Source organism: Sphaerodactylus townsendi, linkage group LG04, assembly GCF_021028975.2.
Source record: "Sphaerodactylus townsendi isolate TG3544 linkage group LG04, MPM_Stown_v2.3, whole genome shotgun sequence".
Classification (NCBI taxonomy): Eukaryota; Metazoa; Chordata; class Lepidosauria; order Squamata; family Sphaerodactylidae; genus Sphaerodactylus; species Sphaerodactylus townsendi.
Window position 1 is genome coordinate 84,910,616 of NC_059428.1, and position 19,478 is coordinate 84,930,093.

Consider the following 19,478-nt stretch of genomic DNA (forward strand, 5'->3'; position numbering starts at 1 on the left):
ACAGATTACAAAAGACATTATGCCATCCAACATGAAGAAATGCTGTTCTCTGATATAATGGAACACAGCTTTTACTTTTCACTATAGTTAAGAATTAAGAATTAACAAAACCTTCCCTTTAATTTTTTATTCTTAAAATTCTAAATCCTTTGTGTGACTATTTCACAGATGCTATCATGCCCTGTGAAAAGTTTGCGCCATAAAGTTGCACCAGCATAGGAGCAACATCAAATTTATGTTGACTAATTACCTTCTGCAACTGAAGCATCCGAGCTATACAGCAGTTCCAGTGTAAGGTGCCAACTTGCAATGTGGCACCAAGGCACAATGATACCCACCTAAGCAGCTTCTTGAGAAAGAATAGCTTAAAACCCAAGTACTGTGGTGTACTTTTGCTCTGGGTGTTGTATTGCTGACTCCATTTACTTATTTATTATTTGCTTGTCTCTGCAGCACTATTCCATGACTCTACAAAATCCCACACGTGGTCAGCAGCAAGACTGTACATTTGCAGGAGCTGGATCAATGATCAGAAAGTTTTGCTCTGCTGAGCAAAGCTGCTGCTTGGGCTTATATCAGGAAAGATGGTACATGGTCCCCAAGTTACAAAGGGCTTCAAAGATAAGATTCCACCTCCAGCACTTTTAATTAGATGTGGAAACCAACAGGACATCAATGCAAGGACTGCAAAAAGTTGTAATATAGTGCATGGAACCTAGATAAAAGATAGGTTGCTGTGTTTTTGCATCAACTGTAATGTCTGAATTGTCTTCAAAAGCAGTCTCATCATCTAAAGCATACAATAACACAATTACCTATAACATATGATAAACACCAATAACTGCCCCGTCCTCAAATTTGCAGCTCTCTCACACTGTTCTGTGCTTTCACAGGTCTCTGATGCACTTTTAGAGTTCCACCTCTAGGTTGCCAACCCTACACACTGTCTGGTCTCTGGGTTTATTCCTAGATGCCTTTTGTGGCACTTTTCATGTAGAATTTTCCATAAGATGTTTGTGCTTATTGTTAGAGTGGTGCAGACTGTTCAATCCTAACTGTGTCATCCATTCTGTACGGATATCACTGTTTCCTGGAGTCAAAGTAGAGCTGTTTTCCCCATTCTTTGATTCCTGGAGGCTAGAGAAAGTAATTTCTATTTCCCAGTTACTAGCAAGGCCCTGCCGTCACACAGTGAATGGTGGTGATGAAGAAAGGACTAATGATCTGTTCTATAGAAGCCACCAAAGATGTAACTAAGAATTTTTGCATCCCAGGCAGCACCCATAGAACCCAATAAAATTACATGTTGAAGAGACAGGCTTCTTCTGAAAATGAGGGAAAACAGAACAATAAAGGCTGTGCATTTTAAAGAAGGATAACAAGAGTACAGAGCACAATGCAGATACTTTTTCTGTAAGCTAGCTCTGTGCATGCATTTCTTCCACGCATTTAAACCACTTAATATGTTAACTGAACTGGCAACTTTTATGAGAACTACTTCTGAGATTATACCCCCACTTCCAATATATGGGCCCTCTTTTATAGGATACACTAACATTCCTTACAGTGTGCACATTACCTTCTCTACTGATTTCATTGGTGCACTTATAAAGCCCATCATACATATATTAGCCAATCAGTTTTGGGGGAAAGGGAGAAAGGAAGAAGCAATGCATACTTCTGCAGACGTATATTCTGTCAAAAGTATGTATTGTTTTATGGATGATTGTGGCAGGCAGACATTACACTATCATAACTAAGCTCTGCCCAAGTTGCTCTGTCAGAGTGGGTTTGTGCCACTCACGCTCAGCTCATTTATGAGGGAAGGGAAAAGCTTTTTGCAGCCATTGGTTCTGCTCCCAAGTATGTTGACAATGCTCCTTTCAATGTTGTCTGTTCAGAAATAGTTAATGCCATCCAGGAAAAAATCAGAGGCAATGTGTACAATGTGTACAAGTCTCTTTGGGACAATTGGGTTTATTTGAAGTAGTGAGTTCTAACCCACAAAAAATTCATCCTGAAATTTCATTTTGTTACTCTGCCCCCCCTGGGGCAAATCAGGCCCCTCATTAACACACACTTAACACCCCATTGTCTGGCCCACAGGCCTGGAGCTGTGGGGGAGGGGCGGTGTCGGACCTGGGGAAGAGCAGTCTGGGAAAGGCTGCAGCCAAGGGAGCCTCTTGTACCCACCCAAACCAAGGAAGAGAAGCTCCAACTGAGCCTCTGGGGCTGCAACTTGAGCATCAGCTGCCACCAGTTTCCCTTTCGTTCTGCAGCTTTTTGTTTTTAACCCCACATTTGTAAAAGGCCAGCCGGCTGAGAGATTCCCTCCTAGGGAACTGTATTTGCATGCAAACTTTGCAATCCTTTGTAAGTAATGCTCACCCCTCCCCAAAGTTGCAGACCCAAAAGGAGAAGGAAAATAATCTCCTCTCCTTGCAAAAGAGCTGACCCATTGTGCAAACAATAATACCCCAGCCCTGTAATCCATGCAAAAAGGCCATGAGTTGTTGGTGAACTCTGCCAAAAGAGGGGCAAGCCCTCTTTCACTCCACCCAAACTTGCAAACTCCCTGCCTTCAAGTCCCGTGGCATCTCCTTGTGGGCAGAAGTTGGTGTGTGTTTTTTTGCCTGGTGCTTTGCATGAGTTTTTTGCACCCATCTCTGGGTCATCATGCTTTTGGGCAAGGTGGCTGAGTGGAAGGGGGGGACGGGAGTTCCAGATTCAGTTTTGCGCGGGGGGATTCGTGCTCTGACTTCTATGAATTCCTTCAGGGTAGGCTGCCGCGTGGGGATGAACAGAAGCTGCTGCCCCTCAGAGGGCAGAGGGGCTTCTGCATGTCTATACTGCTGCTGGCAGCAGCAGTCAGGCTGTTAAAACCGCCGGCCCCTTCTGCCCAACGGATGAAGCGCTGCCTTTTCTGTGGGCAGCAGAGAGGGTCGAATGCTCCGGTGCAACAGGCTCATCGGCACAAGAGCCGGCAGCACTGAAGCTGTCGTTGTTTCCCTCTGCCCAATGGAGCAGGTGGCTCAGCTGCCTTCTCCATGGGGCAGAGAGGGTTTGCATTCGGTACCGCTTGCGCAATAACAGCAGCAGTCAGTAAGTCCCTCTCTGCCTAATGGAGCAGGAAGCTGCCTTTTCCGTGGGCAGAGAGGGTTTGGTAAGCATGGTGTCGCCAGCTTGCGTGGCGCCGCAGAGCAGCAGCATCTCAGGGCAGGCCGCCGCCTCTGCTCAACAGAATAGGCTGCTGCCTTCCCATGTGGCAGAGGGGTTTGCATACCTGGTGCTGCTCTCTGCCCAACGGGAGCAGGTGGAACAGCTGCCCTCTGTGGGGCAGAGGGTTTGCATGCCTGGTATTCGCCGCCTCTTTCCTCTAATGGAGCAGGCAGCTGCCTTCTGTTAGGCAAAGGGTTTTGCATGGTCGGTGTTCCCGCCTTCGTGCAGCGAAGAGCAGCAGCAGGCAGGTAAGTCCCCTTCTGTCTAAATGGAGCAGGAAGCGGCCTTTTCCGTGGGGCAGAGAGGGTTTGCAAACTTGGTGTCGCCAGCTTGTGAGACGCGAGAGCGGCAGCACCAGGCAGGTTACCGCCGCCATCCCCTCTGCCCAACAGAGCAGGCGGCTGCCTTCTCCATGGGGCAGAGGGGGTTTGCATGCCCGGTGCTGCCGGCAGCACCAGGTAGGCCACTGCTGCTGTCTCCTCTGCCCAACAGAGCAGGCAGCTGCCTTCTCCAGGGGCAGAGGGGGGCTTTGCATGCCTGGCAATAAATGATTATCCTGCTCGGCCCCCAACCTAAAGTGTGCTTTGAGTTTTGGCCCCCTGTGCAATTGAATTTGACACCCCTGCTTTAAAGTTTCACCAAACTTCTGCTTATTTTTGCCACAAGGAATTAGTCTCAAATAAAGTGTCTACAGGAATGTTTTGCCTCTGTCCCCACCGCCCACACCACTGTACCCTTTATGTTGGTTGTTCTGCCTGGTAACCACATAGCCGTGCGATTGAAAGTCGGGAAAAAGTGCCTACTGTTTACACAAAAGCAGAAAGTGAGAAATAACAGAAAACCTAGTTTAACCATTACATGCGAGAATAACAGCCCCGTCCACGTCAATGCGCAGGTGCACTCGGTCCAACGCTGTCTAGGTGTCAGCGACTGGTTTGTGCCTGCATCATGCAGAGTGCATGGACAAGAAGAGGGGATCCTCCCCATCTTCTGATTGGCTGAAGTTGTTCCCCTTGCGCTGCTGGTTGGCTAAAGAGAAAACGTTCTGTTCAGTTGGTCCTCCGATTGGCCTGTGCCTCTCTATTGACAACCCGCTGTGCCTGGTTTGTTGTTGCCTTCAGCGGTTACTACCCTTCGCGGCCTTGCTCGTACCTTTTCTTCGTAGCGATTGGCTGACTGGGAAATCCTTCCTCCTCCTCCTGCTGGGCGTACCCTGGCCTGTTAGGGATAGCGAATGAAGTTTGGCGGTTGAACCGAAGTGGGTCCATCCCCCCCCCGCCCCCCCGTCTCCTTTGGCCACGCCCCCGCCCTTGTTCACTTGGGCTACTGGCCGTAAGCCACCCCTCTCTTTCCTCACTTACTCTAGTGGCGGGGAGGGGGCAGAAGAAAGCGGGTCGGTTTCCCTGTGCCGGTGTGTTGCTATTGCCTTCTTTGCCTCACAACTGCCTTAAATTGCCCCCTCCCTCGCTTCTGTGCACGCGCCTCCAACGGTCTCCGAGTAACGGTAAGTGATGCAGCGCGGGTGGCCCTAGCGCGCGCGCGCATCATGGTGAGAGGCGCGTCTTGATTGACGGGTGCCGCTCGGGTGCTGAAAGGCGGAGGCGCCTCTGGGGAGGAGGCGGCTCATAGGGCCGAAGGGGTCTCCTCACCGTGTCGCGAGTGTGTTTGCCCGCGCGCGCTCCCACAGACTGGGATTGTCCCTGCTGGGAAGCGACATAAGTGCCTCTCATTGAAGAGTACGCCCCTGACGGTTTGAGGGGCGGGTATCCTGAACTAATTGTGAGGAAGGGGCTGTAAAGCAAACAAACCCTCCAACCATCCCATTCAAAAACAGGCCCCGTTTTTCTCGGGTGGCCATTTGTGTCTTCCACAGCCCGTGCTACTCGCGTCTTTCTGAATGGTGACAGTGTCGTATGTTTACCTTTTCTTATTTCCTGGTTTCCAAGTGTCTTATTTTTTTTCTGGAAGGGTGGGGCCGTTTGTAGTGCATGGTTCTTTTTCCTTGATAACGGAATGTACGGAATTGGATCTGGGATTCTTGTTAGGTGGCATGAAGTGTGTGTGCGTGCGTGCGTGCCTGTAAATCTGTCTTAATCCACTTTTTTGCTTGTTCCTCCGCTGTTACTCCCACAGAGGATAGTCAGAGCGGGTCTCCGTCCCCTGTTCTTCCAGTGTATGAATGAGTGGTGCAGAAGTGCCTGTGAATATGGAATAAAAGGGTTTGATTTTACATAATATGCCAAAACTTATGTTTCAGTAAATCTCTTAAGGTGTAAGATACCACAAAGCACCCTTTTGTTCTGGCTGCAATGCTGTTGCCCTGCTGGATTATGTATTTCAAGAAACACTCTATAACAGGGGTGTCAAATTCAATTGCACAGGCCGTGAATTTGACACATGTGCTCTATAATGAGGAAGAGATGAGGCCATTCTCCGAAATCCAGTTTCTTCAGTTTCAAAAACACCATTGAGGAAATTGTGATGATGGAGCAACTCCTTACATTTTCTGCTAACAGTGTTAATTTTTGAAAGTTCATTGAGGAAAAGTTGTGCCTTTTGTTCATGTTCCTAGACAACTCATTGACTAATCCTTTCTACCATCCTGGGAATCATGAAATTAAAAAGTTTAGACTCTCTAGCTGTGATGTCGAAACATTTGAGATAACTTTTTTCTTCTTACCCCCCTTCCTCAACTTACAGTGTCAAGTGGGATTTCCAATTGCTTCATTCCTTTTATTTTGTGATTCAACAGAGATGGTAAACATCAGTATCTTTAGTTTGGTGTTAGGTTACCTTATTTATTTGTCCTGAGAAATATTTGTTGTTCTGTTTCCTTATTTTCCTGACTGCAAGCTGCTCTTGCTCCAAGGTAAAAATGTCATTTTTAGTTAAGACAAATTCAATAGTGTTTGTTGCAGTATAAACAGGAAGGAGTCCTATATAACCTTAAATATGGATTGGTTGTTGTATAAATTGTCATGGCTCCATAGATTGCTTTTTTTTTTCTAGTTGTATGTTTAAATGTGGGGGTGGGGGGAGAAACATAGCTTTTAACATTCTTCTGTGCATCACCCAGTCTAAACTTTAGAGTTTCCAGTGAAATTTTAGTGAAAATCGTGACCTCAGGGTTATTTCTTTGCTTCATGATATATTTTAAGTAAGATCAAAGAAAAGCCAAGTTCACGGCTTGGGAATTCTGTTTAACACAGTGCTCACTTCAGAAAAATAAGTGGTGTTACCTTAAGCAGGAAGTCTCCACTTTAAGTTAGAGAAATTAGCTGCAGAGATCCAGAGCAATAACCTACATATGCTGGGATTGTCTAGGTCAGGGGTGTCAAATTCAATTGCACAGGGGGCCAAAACTCAAAGCACACTTTAGGTTGGGGGCCGAGCAGGATAATCATTTATTGCCAGGCATGTAAAACCCTCTGCTCTCGAGAAGGCAGCTGCCTGCTCTGTTGGGCAGAGGGGACAGCAGCAGTGGCCTACCTGGTGCTGCCGGCAGCACCGGGCATGCAAACCCCCTCTGCCCCATGGAGAAGGCAGCCGCCTGCTCTGTTGGGCAGAGGGGATGGCGGCGGTAACCTGCCTGGTGCTGCCGCTCTCGCGATCGCTATCGCTGGCGACACCAGCTTGCAAACCCTCTCTGCCCCACGAAAGGCTGCTTCCTGCTCCATTGGGCAGAGGGGACTTGCCTGCCTTCGCTGCTGTTGCTCTTGAGCTGGGCGCCGCAGCCGGGAACAATCTGTAATTCATGCAAAACCCCTTTGCCTAACAGAGCAGAAGGCAGCTGCCTGCTCCATTGGGAAGAGGGGGCAGCGTGCCAGGAAGCAAACCTCTGCCCCACAGAGAGGGCAGCTGTTCCACCTGCTCAAGCAAGGCAGAGGGACGGCAGCACTAGGTATGCAAACCCCTGCTGGGGAAGGCAGCCGCCTCATTCTGTTGAGCAGAGGCTAGCGGCGGTGGCGGGCGGGCCTGCCTGGTGCTGTTGCTTCGCTACCGCCAGCAAGCTGGCGCATGGCATTACCATGCAGCAAACCCTCTCTGCCCTAATGGAAAAGGCCAGCTTCCTGCTCCATTAGGCAGAGAGGGACTCTGCTCGCCTGCTGCTTCTCATTGCGCCGCCGCAAGCTGGTGAACACTGGCATGCAAACCCTCTCTGCCCCATGGAGAAGGCAGCTGAGCCACCTGCTCCATTGGGCAGAGAGGGGACAGCAGCAGTGGCGTGCCTGCCTGCTGCTGCTGCGTCGCATGAGCCGGCAATACCGGGCTTGCAAACCCTCTCTTCCCCATGGAGAAGGCAGCTGCTTGCTTCATTGGGCAGAGAGGCGGCGGCGGTGGCAGCAGCAGCAGCCTTCAGTGCTGCCGGCTCTTGTGCTGCGTGAGCCTGTTGCACCGGGCATTCAAACCCTCTCTGCCTCACAGAAAAGGCAGCCACCTGCTCCATTGGGCAGAGAGGGGACGGCGGCAGCAGCCTGACTGGTGCTGCCGGCAGCACTAGGCATGCAAACCCCCTCTGCCCTACGGAGAGCAGCCTACCCTGCAGGTATGCATAGAAGTCAGAGCAGGACTCCCCTGGCGCAAAGCTGAATCTGGAACTCCCATCCGCCCCTTCCACTCGGCCACCTTACCCAAAGCATGACCCAGAGATGGGTGCAAAAAACTCATGCAAAGCACCAGGCAAAAAAACACACACCAACTTCTGCCCACAAGGAGATGCCACGGGACTTGGAGGCAGGGAGTTTGCAAGTTTGGGTGGAGTGAAAGAGGGCTTGCCCTTCTTTTGGCTTGGAGTTCTGTAACTCATGGCCCCCTTTTTTGCATGGATTACAGGGCTGGGGGTGTGTGTTTGCAATGGGTCAGCTCTTTTGCAAGGAGAGGAGATTATTTTCCTTCTCCTTTTGGGTCTGCAACTTTGGGGAGGGGTGAGCATTACTTACAAAGGATTGCAAAGTTTGCATGCAAATACGGTTCCCTGCAGGGATGTATGTATAGATTTTTTATGGGGGGAGGGTCGGGTGGGCACATCCCCACCCTCCCCTAGGGCATGGCCACGCCTCCCCAAGCCCCGCCCCTGGCCTAGCGCTTATAAATGCAGCTCTCCGAGGTCTGGGATGGCAGACTCCCCTGCCCTGCCCTGCCCTGCCCTGCCCCTCCCCTCTGGGCAGAGCCATAGAGGGAAAATAGAGCCTGGTGCAAAATCTGAGCCCCCCCCCCCCCCCCCGGCAGCCACTGTGATGCTGGAATCCCCCCCAAACAGCATCACTTTCAATGTGGTGTAGTGGTTAAGAGCATGTGTATCTAATCTGGAGGAACTGGGTTTGATTCCCTGCTCCGCCACTTGAGCCATGGAGGCTTATCTGGGGAATTCAGATTAGCCTGCGCACTCCCACACACGCCAGCTGGGTGACCTTGGGCTAGTCATAGCTTTTCAGAGCTCTCTCAGCCCCACCCACCTCACAGGGTGTTTGTTATGAGGAAGCAAGGGCAAGGAGATTGTAAACCCCTTTGAGTCTCCTACAGGAGAGAAAGGGGGGATATAAATCCAAACTCTTCTTCTTCTTCTAAGCTGAGGAGCTCAGACTCTCCCTTTAAATCCATGCCGAAGGAGGTGGATTTAAAAGGAGAATCTGGGGGAATTTGGGGGGTGCCTGCTGTCAGGGGTGCAATTGTTAAGCTAGAAGCACCAAACTTTCAGGGTATCTTTAGGAGTCTCTCCTAATGATACCACCCAGGTTTGGTGAAGTTTGGTTCAGGGGGTCCAAAGGACCCTGAAAGGTGTAGCCCTCATCTCCTATTATCTCCCATTGGAAACAATGTAGGATGGGGCACCCCCTTTGGAAGTCCATAGCTTTGAACCCGCTGGACCAAACTTCACAAAACCTGGGTGGTATCAATAAGAGACTCACCTGATAGTACATCCCAGGTTTGGTGAAGTTTGGTTCAGGATGTCCAAAGTTATGGACCCTCAAAGATGTAGCCTTCATCTTCTATTAGCTCCCATTGAAAACAATGGAGGATGGGGCACTCCCTTTGGGAGTCCATAGCTTTGGACCCCCTGGACCAAACTTCACGAAACCTAGGTGGTGTCAATAAGAGACTCTCCTGATAATACGTCCCAGGTTTGGTGAAGTTTGGTTCAGGGTGTCCAAAGTTATGGACCCTCAAAGTGTAGCCCCCATCTTCTATTAGCTCCCATTGGAAACAATGGAGGATGAGGGCACCCCTTTTGGGAATCCATAACTTTGGACCCCCTGAACCAAACCTCACCAAACCCGGGTAGTATCATCAGGAGAGTTCCCCAAACATTCCCTCAAAGTTTGGTGCTGCTAGCCCAAACAATGAGCTCCCTGCAGGCCAAAAACAAAAAAAGCACTAAAATGGAGCTTCGGACATGAAGGGGGGGGTTCAAACCTGAGAACCCCCCCTTACCTACGTCCATGGTTCCCTGGGAGGGTATCTCTCAGCTGGCTGGCCTTTTGCAAATGCGGGGTTAAAAACAAAAAGCTGCAGAACGAAAGGGAAACTGGAGGCAGCTGCTGCTCAAGTTGCAGTCCCAGAGGCTCAGTTGGAGCTGCTCTTCCTTGGTTTGGGTGGGTACAAGGGGCTCCCTTGGCTGCAGCCTTTACCAGACTGCTCTTCCCCAGGTCCGACACCGCCCCTCCCCCACAGCTCCAGCCTGCAGGCCAGACAATGGGGTGTTAAGTGTGTGTTAATGAGGGCCATATAGAATTATACAGAGGGCCTGATTTGGCCCGTGGGCTGTTAATTTGACACATGTGGTCTAGGTGAAGACTCTTAAATAAGCCAGCAGGTATGCAATTAAACATTGAGTTTTATTAAAAAAGAAGGTAATTTAGTGCAACGGTAGAACTCGTGGCAAGGAGAGAGTGAACACTCTTCAAACATGTTCTTCTTTCCATAGGAAGACCTTTACTTAATAAGTTGCAAGATATACAAGACTACTAATACAAACTACTCTAATTATACAGAACACTTCAAATCTATATACAGCACACAGCTTTCCTAAGCACACAGCTTTTCAGACAGCTCATTACAAAAGAACAATATGCAGAGTAGGAAGTTACATATAAAGGTTCCCAACTCCAGCTTAGACTCAGTCTCATACATTGGATACATTATCCTGCCTCAGCAACAAGCCCCCGATTGGTCCATAACTTTCCACCAATCCCTTCAAAGATCTACGCTGGTTACTTTTTCACTGAAGCCTAACTGTCACTTGAACTTTACATAACCTTAACTTTATGATGCTTTCTGCTGGACTGAGAAGCTGAACATATATTCATCCATTTTGTTTCTGTCAGCCATTTTGCTAATCCTGACAGCCGGCAGATATGCAATTAAACATTGAGTTTTATTAAACAAGAATTGTATCTTAAGTAAGTACAGAAGGGCTGAAAAAGAGAGGATGGAAGTTGAATAGCATTTTAGGGATGGGTGATAGTTACCAGTACTGAAGGGCTGTCCAGAAAGAGCAGCGCTGAGGGCAATAATGACCAGCATTTGCATGGGCGAGAGGAAAACCAGAGACAAAGAATTGATTGCTTTTCCAGGTTCAAACAAAAAGATAGGAGAGATTTAGTGGGCTATCAGGATGCAAGAGAATGCCTGGGCTGTTCTTCTGAATACTGATTAATTGCTGGAATGCGTGCAAATTAGGATGAGTAATGGTCTACTCAGAGTATTGAGTAAATCACCTTATGGTGAGGCAGTGGAGATTTACCAGGTTCATTGTCCAGCCACCACTTTTGAGCAGGAGAAAAGCACAGCAGCTAGTTGCCTTCCTACAGAGGCTTGACAGACACAAGATGGTTTCCAAAATTCTCTGAGCAGCATCCATGTTGTGAGAAGCAGTGTCTTGCTCTTATTTTTATTTATTGCCCACTCTTTACCATGGTTTCAGGGTGGGTTACAGTAAAACCTGTATTAAAATCATGTCAGTAAAAACACAAAACTTAATAAAACCCCATTCTAAAAATCCACACAATATAAAATCTCCCACCCTCACACACAAAAAGGAAGAGGTGTGCAAACATTTTAGGGGGCCTCTCAGTGGGGGAAGTCAGCCAAACACCCAGGTGAAGAGGACGTTCTTCGCTAGATGTTGAAACTCCCAGACAGTTGGCACCTGGCAAACCTCTAGAGGGCGTTCATTCCACAGTGTAGGGACCAATGTGGAAGGTTTCTGCAGGCTGCCCCAGCCCCCTTCCTCTGACAGGGATGGGACAGCCAGGCAGGCCTCCCTCTCTGATCTCAGTGCCTGGACAGGAATATATGGGTGGATTCGCTCTCTCAGGTACCCAGGACTGAAGACATGTAGGGCTTTATAGGTTAGCATCAGCACTTTGAATTGAGCCGGGTTGTGCATCAGAACCTAGTGCAGACTCTTCAGGATTGGGCTAATATAATGCAAGTATGAAATACGGGCCTGCAGATGAGCTGCTGTATTCTGTAGCAGCTCGAGCTTCTGGACTGTCCTCAAAGATAGCCCCACATGTAGCACATTACAATAATCCAATCTGATGGTTATCAGAGCATGAATAACTGTGGCCAAGTTACAGAGCTGATACATCAACCAGGGATGTTAATAGCCCCTCCTGGTGGTTACAGCTGCCTGGGTTTCCAAAGACAGTGCCCCATCCAGGATGAGCCCACATCCAGCGTTTTGGGGTAGAACTACCCCTCCCAGCATTGGGTGTCCTCAATTCTCTGAGTTTGGCACACAGAGCACCTCCATCTTATTGGGATTCAATTTCAATTCACTGACCCTAATCTAATCCATGACAGCCACCAGGAAGCAGTCCAGCACTTGGGCTGTCTAATCGGATGTGGATGAAATCGAGAGGAACAGTTGGGTGTCATCCACATGTTGGTGACACCCCATGCCATGTCCTCTGATGGCCTCGCCCAGACAAGACCAAGCCTTGAGGAACTCCACAAGACTGCTCCCAGATACATGAGCACCTGCCCTCCTATCTCTTTCTAAAGCCTGCCACTTTCTAAAGCCTTCCACTGAGGTAGGACATTCTTTGGTCATTGACCGTAAATAAAGACTTCACTTCACTGAGGTAGGACGAGAGCCACTACATTACAGTGGTCCCCAGTCATAACCTCCACAGCCGCTTCACAAGGATACCATGATTGATGGTATCAAAGGCTGCTGAAAAATCTAGAAATACCAACAGGGACCACTGACCACTGTTTCTTTTCCTGAGGAGGTCATCCATCAGGGCAACCAAGACTGTCTCTGTCTTGAACACTAACTCACAAAGATACAGAAAATCAGTTTCCTCCCAGGCTGTTGCGCTGCTACCACTCACTGTAGGACCTTCCCCCAAAAGGGGATATTGGCTACCAGGTGATAGTCGTTGGGATCTTCTGGGTCCAAGGATGACCTCTTCAGGAAGGGGTATATCACTGCCTCTTTCAAGACATGAGGTACCTTCCCACTCCCTAAGAAGGCATTCACCACTTTCAGGATCCACCCAGCCAATCCTCCCCAGCTAGAATTAATTAGCCATGATCGGCAAGGTCAGCCACAACTCTAGAAGCAACTCGTCCACTTCTTCAAGTCTCAACACTTGAAACTGATCTGAAGCAACCTGACCAGGTTCATTGAGATCACTGCGGGATCATTCATCTTGCCATTCCATAGCTTGACCAGGGCCTCAAGTACTAGTCATGTTGTCCTGAAACTCCTTCAGAGTCCTCAGGAATCCTTCAGATTCCATCTTGCTCTGAGGGTGGACCATCTCAACTGGATCCACTTCCCTGCAGTGGGAAGGCATTGCCAGTAGTCCTAATTTCACCAATTGATGATCCAGCAATGACAATGGACAGATCTCAAAGCCCTCCACCAACAGATCACCATCCCTTCACTCTGTTGTGAACACCAGGTCAAGAATATGCCCTGTTTCATAAGTGGAGCTAGAAACACATTGATACAGCCCCATAGTTGTAATGGAAGCTATGAGGTCCTTCACCATACTACATGAGGCATCAGCAACATCCCCCATCCCAAAAAAGCTGAGGGCCTCCAACATCTCTTCCAAGAGCGCCTCAGTCAGTGCAGACAGGAATTCTGTTGGGCAGTGAGTTGAATTGGAAACTAATATTATCTCTATCTGTCCTTCTGTCCCAAGACAAAGAACACACTCTTGGCATCTGGAACAGAAACAAAGCGGCATCTAGTGATGACAACTGCAGTTCGCTGTACTTGGGGCTGCCCTTGAAGAGTGTTCAGAAAATGCAACTAGTGCAGAATGCTGCAGCTAGACTAGATAGATAGCCAGGCTATTAGGAGTACATATCTCCAATATTGGAACAAATGCTCTCTGGTTTCCGATTACCTTCCAAGTCCGAGTCAAGGGATTGATTTTGTCCTTTAAACTCTACATAGCTCAGGACCTGTGTATTCTTCCATACTTCCTGCCCAGTAATTAAAATAGCTCTTCTGACTGTCACACCAATTAAAGACTCTCATTTGGTGGGTTCATGAGAGAAGGTATTTCTTGTGACAGCACCACAATTATAGAACAACCTCTCCAGATGTGCTTGGCCCCCTCATTGTCAGTCTTTAGGAGGCAGTTGAAGACATTTTTATTTAGGACTGTATTTTGATTGATTGAACTTGTATTATTGGCAGCCCCAATTGGAGTTTTTAATCTGTGACTGTGGGTTTTATAATTGTTGCTTTTATTGTGCTTTTTGAAAATTTTGTTCATAGTGTAAGCCACCTTGAGTTTTGTGTGAAAGACAGCTAATAAATGAATAAATAGAGTTTGCAAATCATCTATTACTTCTGTGTCTTTACAGAGGCTTTATGTTTTTTGTTTTGGAACTGTTCATCGTAATCCTGGGATGAACTGAAATTAATCTTTGTTTCTTATTGCTGGATATGAAGAATATGGTGCCTTTTCCCCTCTAATATTTCCTGTACCACTTTTCTTATTACTCGTTAGCATAGGGGAACTGTTTTGTATGAGAATATTTGGAATGGGCAGCAGAAAGAAAATTCTTTGTGACAGTAGCTTGAGGGGAGAAATTTTCTTGAATTTGATGCTCGATTAATCAGTGATGTGAATGAAAAATTCACTGAATTGATCTGCTACTGTTACAGTTTTACATCTCTAAGAACAGGGGACAGAATTTTCTTTTCAATTTTACAATATAGCAAATGGTTGCAAGTTAAAAGTGAAACTTCCTGATTCAAACAAAGCCCTGTGTTGTATTTTTCATATCTTCATACTTAAGAGACAAAACACATGTTCTAATAAGGGAGGACTTTCAAGGGCTAGTCCAAAGCAGAAGTGTGGCTAATAAACCCAATCTGGTAATGTAGGGTTATTTTCAGGCAGAGGCCTATATAGTCCCATATATAGTAAATATGATGTCTTTCAGCAGCTTTAGGTAGATGTTGAAAAGGATAGGGGATACAATGGGACCTTGGGGAACCTAGCAGGCCAGAGTCCAAGTTGCACAGCAGAGAAACTGCCCTCAAGGTAGGTCGGAAACTGCTTCAGATTAGAGCTTCACAGGGGCGAAAGGCAGTCCAGAAAAATGCTGTGATTTGATGGTAACCAAGCCTGATTGTAATGGATCAAAACAGTCTACTTCATTCAGGAATCTCTGAAGTTGGCCTGCCACCAGTTGTTCCATCACCTAGCTCAAGAATGATACATTTGAGACTAGATTATAGTTATTCAATTTTTCTGGGTCCAGGGTAGCTTTCTTTAGGAGTGGTAGGAGTGACTATCCCCTCTCTCAGAGAGGCATTTATTGTGTCCCAAACCCAGTCTGCTGCCATCCCCTGGAAGATTTAAGCAGCTAGGAGTGGCAAGGGTTTTACAAGCAGGTGGTGTATCTCAAACTTCTATGAATTCTGTTCTCATCCTCCCACTGTTCAAGCTGAAAAGTATCCCACAAAACTGGACAAATTGGCACTCTGTAACTATCTTATCCTGTTGCTGGTATAATAATGAAAAGTCCAAATTTGGAATGGATGCAAGAGATTTTATTTGCTGAGCTCAGCAAAATTATTGCATTATTCCTGTTGGCCAGATCTCAATAGACTCCTGGCTACCCAGAAAAGTTTTACAGGTCTGCACTGTGTAGATACAGTGGTAGTGGAGAAATATTGTTTCTTTGCCGCCATCAGCTCCTTGGAGTAGTTTTTAAAATGAACTGTAGTCAGTGTCTTGTGGGATTCATCCTGATTCTTTCTCCACTGTCACTCTATCTCCCCTGTCCTTTCATCATCCATAACCCTTCAGTAAACCAGGCTCTTAGATCTGAGAAGGTGCCAAGATCATGTCTATTGCATGGACCATTTCTCCCATTCCAGAGATTAGCAAGGGCATTGACAGAAGTGCTCATCTGTACAGTTTCTTATCTGTGTTGGGGATCTTCAGCGTTCATGCTGAGGTTACCTTGTTGGGAGAAGATCAGGGTTTCATGGTCTCCACAAAACCATGGGCCTGTCTCAGATAATTACACATCAAGGGGCAAATTGAAGGTCACTAGTTGATTAAAAAGCTAACTGGGGAGCTATCCAGATGTTAACCACAGCTGCCTAAACCATATGCCTGGTGGAACAGCTGTCTTACATGCCCTGTAGAACTTAGCCAAGTGGCTTTGAAAAGCAAATCAAGACCAGAGGTGATGTTCTTATTTGCCAGCCTCTCTCACCTGCTGGAAGATATCTGCTTCTGTGCTCAATTCAAAGTGCACAATTCTTGCCTATAAGACCCTAAACAGAGTACTGGAAGGATCACTTCCTCCCTGTCTGTCAATTAAGATCCTGCTTACAAGCTCTGTGGGCTCCCACCAGTAGAAGGGAGGCAGGGTAACAAAAAATTTTCAGTAGTTCTTCCCCTGTGGCATGCCCTCTTTCAAGATTTATTCAGATTTTTATTTAGAGAGTTGATCTTTTAAAATTGTTTTTACAGTGTGCTTTCAGAGGAGTTTTTTTGAAGATCACTTATACTTTATGCTTCTGGGCTGTTATTGGCTGGGTTTTAACTGTTAGTTTTAATGATTTCATGTTGTTTTATTTAGTACTGCCTCAACAGCTCTCTGAAGATGTGGCATATAAATGTTTTAAATAAATAAGTAGATGAGGGAAGCATTATCCTGTACATATTAATAGTGTTAATTTATAGTAATACACTTGGGACAGGTATAGGGAAGACTGTTCCCCTCAGTTGCATTATGTTTCAGAATTTTCAAGATGAAACAAATATTAGCCCTGCCTTTGTGAGAAGTGTTAGGAAGTTCCTTTCATGATTTTCAGTGCTCTTTATTAGCAAGCTATAGTTCTCTGTGCTTGATGTGGTTGAAGCTGTTAATTATGGCTTTATTTAATTCAACAGATGCAGTTTATGTTGCTTTTTAGTCGTCAAGGGAAGCTGCGACTTCAGAAATGGTATGTCCCGTTGTCTGACAAAGAAAAGAAGAAAATCACAAGAGAACTGGTTCAAACGGTCTTAGCTCGTAAACCGAAAATGTGCAGCTTTCTTGAGTGGAGAGATCTGAAGATTGTCTACAAAAGGTTGTTTTGCCTCTGTAAACGTATTTATTATATTTTTTATACCTCTCTTCCCTTTGCAGGCTCAGGGCAGCTTACATCATGTAAAATACAATAAATACTGTTCATTTAATTTTTTTTTAAAAAAAATTAGTGTTCTAAAATGGATGATGACTGAAGTTTCAATGTGGTAGTTGGGGGAAGGAGTGGGAGAAGGGGAGGCCAAAAGTTTGTTGAGGCTGTTGATTGTACTGTTATAATTGCTCGTCACAACAAAACAGAGATTGTCTGTACTATTTAAATGCTTCCTCTCTTACTATGTGTGAAAAAATAATGCCTTCAATTTTCCTCAGCAGCAGCTTGGCAATGTTGCAAGAACTATTCATTTCTGTTATAGTGTTGTTTTTCATTAAGAAATATGCTAATAAAAATATTAGATTTTTTCCCAAATCTTTCTAATTCTGCCCTCAGCTGTTTATCATAAATTAAACAGACAGAAGACAACATATATTTTAAAGGTGTTCTTGAATGTGGAATCTAGAACAAAAAAGTTGGCAACTTCCTGATTACTTCAGCTAATAGTTAAACTGTAGACTTAGCAGGTGGTTTGTACCTTACTGGGTTGTTGCCCTTCTGTGTCCCCATCCTGTTGGATGGCTACCTTCTCAGAGACAAAATAGAGACGTGAGCAGTGATAAGTAATTTCCCATACTGACAACAAAGAGGAAATGAATGTTAGAATTTTGCATGTATTGCTTCATTATGATCCACATTCCCCTTCCACTTTGGAGGGCTGCTCCTTGTGGGGGAGACAGTATTATAATTGAGGTAAAGGTTATCCATCACTTGTGGGGAGTTGCTATGGAGCAGTCTTCATGATCTGCTAGGGTTAGTGCATGGTGCTATACTCTTGGTGACCTCTGGTTTACTCTGACTATTTGGCACAGTTAACCTATACGTAATGTATGAGGGCATATATGATTAACTTCTGCCAAGAACAAAAAAGTCCATGTTTCTGTCAGTTAATTTTTACTAAGGGATGGGCAAGACTATATAGTTGCTACAGTATTTATACCAGTTTTTTTTTACAGGTATGCAAGCCTTTACTTCTGCTGTGCCATTGAAGATCAGGATAACGAGCTAATAACTCTAGAAATAATTCATCGATATGTAGAATTGCTTGATAAATACTTTGGAAGTGTAAGTTATTAACTCTGACGTTTATTTGTAAATCTTGAATGTGTGTATAAATGAATGAGTTTTGTTTTATTTATACACAAAAGATATTTTTTCTGGAGGAAAATAAAGGAATACTATTTCTTTAAATATACACTTCCACTACATATGGCGATTTCCATCCATACTCTGCATGAAAATCACCATATACATTGCACATACATGTGGACCCAAGGTGTGAGAGAGCTGTTAGACAAAACGTTGCAAGAAGGTCAGATACTAAAGAATGTTACGTTCTCTTGGATGGTTTCAGCCATCTTGTGGGTTTTCATTCTCCTTCCGTTAGGTAGGCAGGAAAAGGTATTTGGTCACTTCCTGTTGGTCTGTTTGCCGCCAAATCTGCCCCAGTATCTTTTCCTGCCTCGTAGGTAGCGCAGCATCTTTGACAAGCTCCTTACTATTTCTTCTACTGTGTGTTTTCGTGAGTCTCCCTGGTGTGTGGTGTTTTCCTACTGTGTCTCCCCACAAGCCGCAGCCTTTATTCCCCCCACCTCCGGCGGGGAACGGGTTTTGGCCGTCTAGATTCCACAGGAGACTAATCTCCTCACCAATGGCATGGCGACAGCCCCTTTTTCCCCCGAGAGGGAAATCTTCACCAGATCAGCTGCGGAGAACACCAGGGCTTCTTCTAAGCTCCTGTTACTCCCTCAGAGCAGCCGCGTACGGACGACATCGAGCGCGGCGGCGCTACTCGGAGCCTTTGAGGACCGCACAGAAACCAGTTGCGGCCTCAGGGCAGCGCCGCTGGCGATCGAAACGCCAGCCAGTTCAGCCGGTAATTCGCCTGGCAGGACGAAGCCCGAGCTGGCATGCTAAGCGAAAGCAGGCCAGCTGGCCGCTTCAGCTACCAACGGCTCCTTCCCGCCAAACACAGCTGCTGAGCGGCGCATACGCCTTCGGAGCAATCCCGGACATAACTTCTAGCAGGCAAGAGGTGGCGCTGGCGGTGGTTGATAACAGGGCGGGAGTCGTTCCAAACGAATGGAGCCAATTTTCCCCCCATCAACTCATAGGTTTAATGCGATCCTCCATTCGGGAGGAGGTTTCCCAGCAACTCCGTCCCGATTCAGACAGGGGGGGAAACAGGATCCGCTCTAGGTCCCCCAGAGCACGCAGAGAAAATCGCGTCTCGGTCCTTTTGGACTCTGACCTCAGCGATGTTAGTGAAGGGGACCTGCAGTCTGATTCGGACCACTTCTCTGATCCAGAGACACAGGCCCCTGAGGTGGTGGAAAAGGCCCAGCGTATGTTCAAACCCGAGCAACTTACCACGCTCCTCACAAAAACCATCGCAGCGCTGGAGCTCCATGATTCAGCTGAGGCTGAAGACCCAAACTCCACCCAACCCACCAAGCCTATTCGAGGCTGCCCCAAGGGTCTCAATGCCATCTTCCAGGATGAGGACGATAGGGAAAAATACTTCCCCCTCCCAGAGTCATTTGAAAGGAAATTTAAAAGGGAATGGGTTAACCCTACA

General features: G+C 46.7%; 1 protein-coding gene across 6 annotated transcripts in view; it reads left to right on the forward strand.

Annotated features, from left to right (window-relative positions):
• The first annotated feature begins 4,456 nt into the window (after window positions 1–4,456).
• AP1S2 (adaptor related protein complex 1 subunit sigma 2) overlaps window positions 4,457–19,478 on the forward strand; it is a 39,100-nt gene continuing 24,078 nt past the window's right edge. Inside the window, exons 1-3 of one of the 6 annotated variants that reach the window (XR_007244324.1) lie at window positions 4,457–4,723; window positions 16,611–16,789; window positions 17,857–17,965. Coding sequence is in view for 5 of the 6 variants with exons in the window: in XM_048494659.1 (XP_048350616.1) it covers window positions 16,611–16,789; window positions 17,857–17,965 (288 nt within the window). In the remaining variant the exon portion in view is untranslated. Of the gene's footprint in view, window positions 4,724–4,986; window positions 5,131–16,610; window positions 16,790–17,856; window positions 17,966–19,478 lie in introns of those variants that run through there. The other 5 variants (XM_048494659.1, XM_048494658.1, XM_048494654.1 and 2 more) reach the window with 5 other exon arrangements.